Here is a 10898-nt window from a genome sequence, read left to right as displayed (position 1 = left end):
AGATAGATAGATAGATAGATAGATAGATAGATAGATAGATAGATAGATAGATAGATAGATAGATAGATAGATAGATAGATAGATAGATAGATAGATAGATAGATAGATAGATAGATAGATAGATAGATAGCATTTGACCTCTTCATCTCCATATCAAAAAAGCATATTAAAGTTCCAGTCGGCTGATATTTTCGACCGAACGTCGTGTGACGTCACAGCCACATCCTTTTAAAACAACCCGCCTCTGCTGCTGACGTCTTTTATACTACTTTTTTATACAAGCCAAAATATGTAACTGACAGCAAAGTTGCCATCCCAGCCCAAGACATCATTTTTTTTTCTATTTATCACACAGACATGTTTTAAGTGGCGCCGCCTCATGCTTTTCTCTCTTTTCCTTTTCCTTTTTTTCTCGGAAAGGTGTTGGAGCGGCGGGGCAATTCCCACAAATTAAACATGCTACCGTGCTTCGCCCTATAAGCTTCCAAGGAGCCTGAGCTTCCCAATCAATCGCCACAGTCGAGCAGCGGCAGCCTGCCGGACGGCGGAGACCGACGAAGGTCTCGCTTCCTGCCGGATATTGGGGACCTCTACCATGTCCTATCCACAATTCGGATACCCCTACTCGTCTGCTCCGCAAGTAAGTCGTTCAATGAGTCCTTTTCACTTTCCAATGCCATTGATTATGTCATCGATCCGAGTTTGCTCTTTTTACGCACTTTTGCGCAAGAATGAACGACGCTGTCGGAAGTGGAAGGTGTTTCTTTTCCTCCTTTAGCAGAGGAAAAACACCGGAGGAGTCATTCAATTTCAAAGAAAACCATCCGCACTTGACAACTTGTTCCGCACATGTTTGCGCCAATGCAATTTTCTTTGGGCAGTCATTTTGTTATCACTTTAGATTTGGAGCAAAAAGACGCATAATGGACATAAAACCGCCGAGGCTTATTTTTATTTCATGTTTTTATATCGGAAATGTAGTTGCTAAACTTTACGATAGCCCCTTCTCTCCGTAATCTATTTCTCTACATCCAATCCACTTTATTTATATAGCACATTTTATAAACATCATCTATTTCTCTCTCTAATTTCTCTACATCCTCTATTTGTCTCTCTAATTTCATCTATTTCTGGACACAACCCCCGACCCCCCCACCCCCGCAGTTCCTAATGACAAGCAACTCTCTGAGCACTTGCTGCGAGTCCACCGGCAGGTCCATCGCCGACTCCGGGGTGGCCGCGTCCGGCCAGACGCCGGTCTACTGCCCGGTGTACGAGAGCCGGCTGCTGGCCACCGCCAGGCATGAGCTCAGCTCGGCCGCCCTGGGGGTCTACGGGAGCCCCTACGCCGGCACCCAAGGGTACGGCAACTACGTTACGTACGGCACCGACGCCTCCGCCTTCTACTCGCTGGTGAGCACCTTCTTTTTTGGGGTTGATGAAGGGAGGCTGGGGAGCCTGCGTAATCCTGGGCGTCCCAGAAGCCAGACAATTCTGTCGTAAAAAAAAGATTGTTTGCATGCATTCATCCCCGAAAAAATGTGTGATTAGGATGTGGGGAAATTAAGGATATTATTTCATAATATTTAAAAAATTGAATAAAAAAGAAGGGAAATAAATCAGTTGCAATAAGGTTTTTATGATCTTTGAAAATATTATTTTCTATGCTGTGAAGCTACACTGTATGAAAGGTACTCTGCCAAAGCTGCAAATATTATTACTGTTTTTTCTTCCCTCTTTTATATGGAAGTCTGTTTTAGAAACCCCTTAAGAGAGTCATTGAATCTCTATTCCGGCCTCCAGATGTTGCCATATTTTACAACCCCCCCTACCAAGGGTCCAGCAGACCAGGGCAGCACATTTCAGGATGCATGGTGGCCCCCACTTTTAGCAGCAGGATTTCTAGTCTTGGTAACCGGGCGCCTTTTGGTTGATTGCAGGGCACATTTGATGCAAAAGACGCCAGCGCCTCGGCACATGCGGGAATCACCCCAGCGACAGCCTACTACCCCTACGACCCAACCTTGGGGCAGTATCAGTATGACAGGTAACAACAGGATGTTGGTGTTGACAAATATATATACGTAAATATATATATATATTTGATACTGCGCTGACTGTGTTTGATAATAACCATTTCATAATATTTCATAAAATATGCTATGTTTGTAATATAATGCACAAAGATTTCACCAAAACATTTGTTTCAATTAACAACATGAAGTATCAAAACCTGACAGGAGTGCCCATGAGCAAAGTGGGCTGTCAGGGACTTCTCCCAAACGTTCCTCCTGGTTCCGACGTGAACTTCCTGCCTGCAAATGTAGCACTCAGAAGAACACTCAGAAGAACACTCAGGAGAACAAGGGGCCTCCAGCAGCCCCACGTTACCTGTCGGCCTTTTACCCGGGGGTTCATCATTACCCCCCATGAAGCAATTTTACCGTCTGTTTTATTTGCTCGAGGAGCAAATGGAACGAGGAAAGGTGCCGCTCGGCCCTTTTGAGTCCCATAGCGGCGCTTGACCTGCACTAAGCTCTGCAGAGTAATAAGGCCTCATAAACGCCCCCCCCCAGAGGACTTTTACAGCTCTCTGCTGACAGACTATCAACACTGTGCATTTTAAATGGGGGCATATGTATGTGGGGGGGCACTTTGAGATTGTCTAGACAATACGCTGCTCCCATAAATCATCATTCATAAATCACATTCTAAAAGTTATTGATGACAAATGTGTGTCATTATGCCCCCCAGGCCCGTGATTAGTGGTGGTTTTAGGGACCCTAAAATGCACTCAAATCATCTTGTCTTCTGGGCGAGCCTTCAAACTGCCTATGGTCTTAGCGGTGCTCTGTGTTCTCCATTTCTAGGCCATCATAGTATTGAAAGTACTCAGGAATCAAGGAAGTGGAGATCATCAATAGATCGTTATATCTTCGCCACTGAGATTGCGTAATATGTTTCAATACGAGATGATCTCTTCACCTTTGTGTTCTTCTCCTGAGCAGATACGGCTCCATGGATGGAGGACCAAGGCGGAAGAACGCCACACGTGAGACCACCAGCACCCTGAAGGCCTGGCTGCAGGAGCACAGGAAGAACCCGTACCCCACCAAAGGCGAGAAGATCATGCTGGCCATCATCACCAAGATGACCCTGACTCAGGTGTCCACGTGGTTCGCCAACGCCAGGAGGAGGCTGAAGAAAGAGAACAAGATGACATGGCCCCCCAGGAATAAAGGCTCCGAGGAAAAGCGATATGATGACGACGACGACGGCTCCCAGGAGGAGCAGATCAAAAGTGAAAGTAATGAAAATGGTCAGTGTCCATGCAGGGCTTTCCTTCCACTTCCGCTTCCGTTTCCACTTCCGCTTCCGGTCAGCTTGGCAAAACCTATCCAAGGTTTCTTGTCTCGGGGCCAGGATGCGGTGAGGAGATTTATGACGGGTCTCCAGGAATGTGGGGTGTTGACAAGGAGATGCCTTTCCTGAACGCTGTACGAATATAAGCCTTGCTGTTTAACGCCATGGACTCCATGAAGGACACAATTAATACGGATTCAAACCCTAACGTTATGTTTTATTGCCTTTTTACATAAGTTATTGTTCTTGTTTTTGTACAGTAATAATATGATTTGCAATGGCAGGAAGTCTTTTAGGCCCAAATCAGCTCATCTAAATGGTTTCAATGGTTTGAGTATAATAAATACATTTTATGGAATTGAGTCTAGAGTAGATGACATCCTAATATTGTCATTCATAAAGTTCAGTAAAAGGGATTATTAAAATGTCTTGTTTTTTTTCTTTGTTGTCACCCTCCACATTAAAACACTTTGGATATTATTTAAACGCTTTATAATGTGCTCTGCATCCAGATTATTATTTTGATTATTATTTTGATTATTATGATTATTATTATTATTATTATCCCACTTCACGAATTCATGCACTCAATAAAACGATCAGCATTTTTGGAGTGGAAATAAAAGAGGCAGTCCCGGAAGTGACCTTCTGCTTTGTCGTCTCCTCCATGCAGACAGTCGAGGCCGGTCCAGCAAAGACCTCCAGCTGAGCGACCTGGAGGATTTTGACACCCTGGAGTCCGAGAGCTCGGAGTGCGAGTTGAAGCACCGATACCACATGAACCCCCACATGACGACCACCGGCGACTGCCCCGCCGAGCACCTCGTCAAGGACGTGTCCATGAAAATCTCCGGTCCGGGTTCCCTGGCAGGGGAGCGGGACTTGAGCAAAGGTTGCCTCAAAACGAACCCGGACGAGTTCCAGACGGAGAGCAGAGCGCAGCCCAAGCCGTGTTTCAACCAGCAACCGCAGCACCACATATTAGACGGAAAACCGCGAATCTGGTCTTTGGCCCAGACCGCCACGTCCTTGGTCCAGACTGAATACCCGTCCTGTATGCTGCGGTGCCAACCGCCGCCCCCCGCCCCCTCCCTCAGCCCGCCACCCGCCGCTACCTCGCCCGCCGCCGGCCCGGACCACAGGCAGGACTCGCCCGTCACCACACTGAGGAACTGGGTGGACGGGGTCTTCCACGACCCCTTGTTCAGGCACAGCACTTTGAGCCAGGCACTGACCCACACCACCGTCTCCTGGAGCAGCAACGCCGCCAAAGGATCCCTCCTGGACGCGGACAAGAGCGGCCCCGGCGTCCTGCAGCAGGAGGGGCCCAAAGACAGTGCCGTGGCGTTCCCCAAAACTCTCAACAAACTCTTCTGTTCGTAACGATGCCAAATGGGACCCTTTATTTTGAAAGGACAAACTTGTCTCTTGTAGCCGTTACATCCTGTAACATAATTCAACTTCAATTCCCTTCACTTTTTTTTATGATTATTATTTTCAACGCACGCACACAATTCTTAGAATTGTATAATATGTTTACATATCGGGGAAAATGCCCCGAGGTTTACAGTATTTATTATTTATTTGCCTTCATTTCTTATGAGCATGCATAAATGATTACAATAATAATTTGGAAGTCACTATTAAATAAAAACAATGAGTATCACAGAAGCACGGTGCTCCAAGAGGTGGGGCGATGTCACTAATGTTCACTTCATAGCGGGCCTTCGGAGTTGCTGTCCATGGTGCTAGAGCCTGGAACTATTTTTTTAATATCATTGAAAAATAATAACGCAGATGCGATTCAATAAATTATTTGAAAAGTTAATTAACTTCAGTAGTCCAATTAAAAAAGTGACACATTTATATCCTATGGATGAATATCATATAATCATCATATCATAATATTTCTCTTAATAATGCTGATGGTTTAAATTTACAGCTAAACCCAAACTGACCATCTCATAATATAAAAAATATATATATCAAAAAGTTGAATATTGTAAACTATTGGTTGACTCCTGAGCCTGAATGGATGTCCTGGTCTCAATCGGACGCCATCTTCACAATATTCACATATCTTGCGTAGATTTGACTGCATGTGTTATTACGGTGTTAAAGCCCCCAAGACAGTCGGACATTGAGGATGCACACGTTGATGCCATCTCCACGGGCTGTAATTGGGATGTCGGTGGACATATTCCACAGCACCTCATCGATTTCCCCTTCCCCAAACATCTCAACCCGCTCCATGATGCAGCTGTCCAACTGCTCACTTATTCAGCGTGCATTCATTAGGTTCAGGAAAGGATCGTTTTGACACTTTTCCCTGAGACAACATCCACAGCAGGAAAAAAAAATCTCCCCTGGAAGGAAAGTGAAAGGTAGCCACTCATGTCGTCTCCAAGTGAAAAGGGCAAAGGAAGTGGAATTAGTTGTTGCAGATAAAAGGGCAAAAAGAGGGGGAAAAAGAGTCAAGGGTACTTGACAGTAATGGCGAAAGTGGAGCCCTCATGGGACTCTGTCCTGCTGGAGACGGGGAGGGAGGGGGGGGGGGGCTGCAGGGATGAATTTTAATGGGAAAAAGCATGAACGACTGAGCCCCCTTCTTTCCTGCATGGAAAAAAATAGCGTGCCGGTCAAAGGGGATTTACTTTCTATTGGAGTCAGCGTTAATGTTTCTGTTTGCACTTATTTAAAAAAAGTCAGCATTTTGATGATTTATGACAAACATATAACCTGACACATAGGTGGGGTTAATTGCTACTTAATGGATTATTATGCAACACAACGCTTGCCTGATAAGACAACCCTGCCATGATGTTTAATTAATTTAGCATGAAGGTAGATTTTATTACGTTTTATTAGAGGGACTATGTGAGGAGGAGGAGGGAGTAGAAGAAGGAGGGAGTGTAGAAGTAAATCATTCAGCCGTGTCAAATACGAACACACAGAGGGAGCGCGGTGGTAAATGAACAGGGCGCTTTTTACATAGAGACCATATAAAACTGTAATCAGCGACGCGTTACTTTTCATTAAGCAGTTTTGACAGCAGCATATTCAGGAGGGGGGGGGGGGGGGTGACGGGGTCCGGCCTCCAAATAAACTGAAACAGAGAGTCATAAGATAATTCCTTAAGCTCCATTAACAACTCTTAGCCGCAGGAAATGGGCTCCCCAGAAAACATCTCCAAATCTAAAAGCTTTATCGACCTGGCAACCCTCAGCTGATGGTTTTTTTCCCCAGCACCCACTACCTCCCTACCTCGCTCAATCTCCCCCTCCCTCTCCCTTTTTAAGGGACCAAAACGTCCAAGTGAGGTAATAGACTTTGACACAACACATTAAACAGGGAATGAGAAAAGTGTAGAAGAAAGGCCAGCCTTAAATGCCTTTTAAACGTTGCCAATTAGAGGTTTAAACTTGAATAAGATCTAGGCCTTTGGCATGTGGCTGACTGCTGGGACATTTAAGGGAATATTTCCTCCTCCTGCTACCCGCTTGCAAATATCGGGACGCTGAGTCAAGCCATTCATACCAAGTCACCATTTTTGGGACGGTTAAAATGGACTCCGTTAGTACGCTTCGTTTGGTTCAGTGTGAACGCAGGCCAGGACTGGACCAACAAGGGAACCGAGACCGCCTGGGAGGTGGGTTTCCGACCACCTGCCAGACTCTAGGCCTGAGTGAGCCAAGGGTGAATGCTACCAAACGCCGCCATCACTTACCTGGCTCGTTTCCACAGCAGTTTCGTGTTGATCAGGACGCTTCCATGATGTCATCAGAAACATCTACTTTGGCATCATCAATACAGCGTGTATATGAAAATCATGGATATTTATAGAGACCTCTTTTGGCCAAGCAGGGCATCTTCCAAGTGATGCATACCATGAAAAGTTTCCACCAATCTGTCTTAAAAACAAACACCCACCCAAACCCGCGATGGGGCCGCAGAAGCTGCCTGCAACACAGAACAATCAGCGCCCCGGAGCATCCCATGAGAGGCGCAGTCTGGGTCAGGTTAATGCCACTGTGACCCTGAGCCATAAATATATTTACACACCATTACACATCAACATACACAACTCCCTCACATACACACACACGCATAGAACATAGAACCGTTCCTTTAAATGATTCCTCGCCAGGCTTAATTGGATATTTAATCTATTGCCTGACAAACATTAATACCACCAGAACAGCAATGATGGCTTTGGAACGTGAAGCATGACAATGGGAAGGGAACACACGTACACGCATACACGCACACACACACTTTCACACATACACGCATACACACGTACACACACATACACGCATACACACATACGTACACAATGGTGTTTCCTGGCCTTCCTGAGAATCAGTGGATTGGCCTTTTGTTACAATTAAAATATGATATCCAAATTCCTGGGCCACAATAAGCAAAACAGCCTGCAGCTTTGGAATCAAACTTCTATTTTATTTTCCTTTTAGATGAAATATTATCTAAATGTCAGATGATGTGAGCTCCTGGTTGACCGTTGCAAATGAAACAGTATTGACTGAACACACCGAGTGGGGGGGTCGACTCTCTGAGGTTTGCGGAGTTGAGTCTCAAGACAAGGAGGAGGTGTCACACAGAGACAAGGAGACAAGGAGACAAGGAGACAAGGAGACAAGGAGACAAGGAGACAAGGAGACAAGGAGACAAGGAGACAGTTTCCTGTTGGCAAGTTTATATAAAATGTACTTAGCCACTTTGTGTTGATACAACACTTGGTAGATGGGTTGGTAGATTGGTAGGTTGGTAGATTGGTAGATGGTGGATGGGTTGGTAGATTGGTAGATTGGTAGATGGGTTGGTAGATTGGTAGATGGTGGATGGGGCCAAGACGATTGGTCATGGCGTGTCTATCTATTTTTCCCATGCACTTTAATGACAAAGTGATGTCATTGTATAATATAATATGATATGGATATGATTCTATGATATGATTGGCTATTTATCTGAGGGTGCAAACTGACCAAAGTAGGCTGGAGTCAACAGAGTGCCATGGTTGGTAGTTTAAAGGTGGGGAAGTAAGAGATGGAAATGGTGGTGTGTCCTTGTCATCAGTCAGCAGACGCCATGGTGGGTGAGATGCCCCCCCCCACCCCCACCACTTGAGGATTTTAAGAGTGTATTCCTCTTCTATTGTGGGTCTGTATGTGCACGTGTGAGTCTGCTCGGAGGTCTGCTGCCAAAAGCACGTGTCCACGATGTGTCTTTAGTCCCTGGCCACCATTGCCCCTCCCTGCCGTCCCCTCCCTGCCGTCATTCCACAGGTCAAGAGGCTTTAGCTGGAGGGGCTGCGCTTTTCACCAGCTTAAGTGCTTCTCCAAAGTCTGACTAGATGACTGAACCATTCGTGAAGACAAGCAGGTCTTCACACGTGAATCATGCCAAAGGTTCGATAAGGAATAAAGTAAATGTTACTGTTACGTCCCGTAGTGAGTGGGATGCTTTTGTATGTGGTCCGCCCCTTTTCCTCTGCAGAGCGGTGTGCTGTGTGCTGTGTGCTGCGTGCTCAGCCATTTGGTGTCCATTACTTTTGTTTCACTGGTTTCTTTTTGCGTCCTGGTGTTGACTTTTTGTTTCGTCCCCAGTTGTGGGGATTGTTTTCTGTTGCTCCTAGAATTAAATACTTTTGCCCTAGACCCCTTTAGGACGTAACAGTTACTTTATTGGATGATTAATCCAGACTATAAGGTCCTAAAAGAGGTGATGAATGTTAACACAGAAAGACAAATCCAGCACAGTCCAATATCAATATCATCAATAGGGCAGTATCAGATGGATATGAGATATATTATATATATGTTTTATTTGGAGAAGAATGCACCTTTAAAAAAATAAATACATTTTTAATTTTTGTGAAATTGAGTCCAGCAATTTTCACATTGGTTACGTCGGAAATTCAAAATGTATGCTTAATATATCATAAATGCATAGCATTCATGCCAGTCATACTTCTAAAATTAGATGTCAGTGTATCTCCCACCGGTTTTAGTCTGTGGGATTGTTTTTTCACTTACCCTCTAAAGGTCAAGAGGGTGTGATCATGGGGCATCAGACCACACTTCATCTCCGTCTGACAACTTCAACTCAGGAAAGCTCACCAGCCGATAGCAGAGATTGTACAAGCCGTCTGAGTCGTTCCCCGTCTGGCTATTTTTAGAGTGAAATTGCAGATATAATTACATTATATCCGCAATTTTCATCTCCAAAAGATGTTGATAGAATATGTGGAAACCATGGTGGCAATATACTTCCACCTACAGTGCAGCCACTGCAAAAACTGCATAGACATAATTGCTAAAGGTCAAAAGAGACTGTGTTTTACCAACATTCTTGCGTTTATAAGTCAATACAGGTCAATAATAAACTGTTGTTTAAAGAACAAAAGCCAGAGGAGACTTAGTGCTGACCTTTCCAGCCTTTTTATTTTGTGCTCCAAAGGTTCCAAAACATACTAATTAGTACCTCAGCTTTCCCTCAACACAAGTACTTGTTCCAAGTGTTTGAAGATGCCATTGGTGAAGTATAAATCAGTAAGCGTCTAAAGTAAAGGAGCTACAGTCTCCTCAATGTGTTGCTTTAGTCCCTCCAAAGAGCGTGTAGCTCAGACTGAATGTTGAGTTCACTCAACATTTTACATTTTGTGATCATGCATCAAACATGGCTTCCATTTTTCCCAATCCAAAATCCAAAAGAGGTTGATTTTTTAGAGAAAATGCAAACACGGAGAGCCAAGTGAAGATTTCAACACGCAACCACTTGGCTTTATGCCGACGTGTTAACTTAACTTAACCTAACTCAACTTAACTTAACCTAACGTAAGGCTCCACTGTGCAGTCCAAATGAGAAGCACTTAGTTCCAAATTAGATGTACTTCCTCCAGAACATGAAGAAAATTCAAGGTAGAAGAATCATGCTTTTTATTTCTACGTATTTTTAAACACGATCCTAAAGCCCACGACTGTCCTTCAGGAAAGGAAATCCAGCAGATCTGCCGCTGAAGTAAGTTCCCCTGCAGCAGCCATATTGAGGTTCCAAAATAGTTCCTCTAACAAGTCCCGCAGAGAGCGGCAGTGAGACACCTTTGTGGGCCCATCGCTCCTGGGCTACAACATGTAGTGTGACGACTCAGTAACTCCAACAGGTCCGCTATAGACCACTTTGGGCGTTTTGAGAGACAGCCCGGCCAAGTGTGAGGATGTGCTCACAGTTAGGTGATTCACCGCCTGCCATGCGTCTCAATCAGGCCTAATGTTTGCTTCCTGGCTTCGCTTACGCCGACTTACTGCTCTTTGCTTTACGCTCAACAGGTAAAAACGGGGGCGTTCATTTCCCCTTCAAATTGGTCAGATTGTGATGAGTCAGCCAAGCGATGTGGTTTCTACCTGTTTTGGGAAATAATGGTGGACTCAGCTACAAGCTGTACATTTTCTAGACAATCCAGAGGGAGGAGCGAGAGAGAGACGGACGGCTTCTTTGTCCGAAGCCTTGAACCT

At 44.9% G+C, this 10898-nt stretch overlaps 1 protein-coding gene across 1 annotated transcript; it reads left to right on the top strand.

The window, feature by feature from the left end:
• The first annotated feature begins 290 nt into the window (after positions 1-290).
• On the top strand, positions 291-5045 carry irx4a (iroquois homeobox 4a). The gene is made up of 5 exons (XM_058053445.1): positions 291-640; positions 1165-1413; positions 1941-2047; positions 3009-3319; positions 4037-5045. The coding sequence occupies exons 1-5, from the start codon at positions 596-598 to the stop codon at positions 4744-4746; spliced, it is 1422 nt and encodes a 473-aa protein (XP_057909428.1). The 5' UTR covers positions 291-595; the 3' UTR covers positions 4747-5045.
• Positions 5046-10898: the final 5853 nt, after the last annotated feature.

The sequence above is a fragment of the Doryrhamphus excisus genome, chromosome 17, assembly GCF_030265055.1.
Source record: "Doryrhamphus excisus isolate RoL2022-K1 chromosome 17, RoL_Dexc_1.0, whole genome shotgun sequence".
NCBI lineage: Eukaryota > Metazoa > Chordata > Actinopteri > Syngnathiformes > Syngnathidae > Doryrhamphus > Doryrhamphus excisus.
This window is presented reverse-complemented; position numbering and strand designations above follow the sequence as displayed.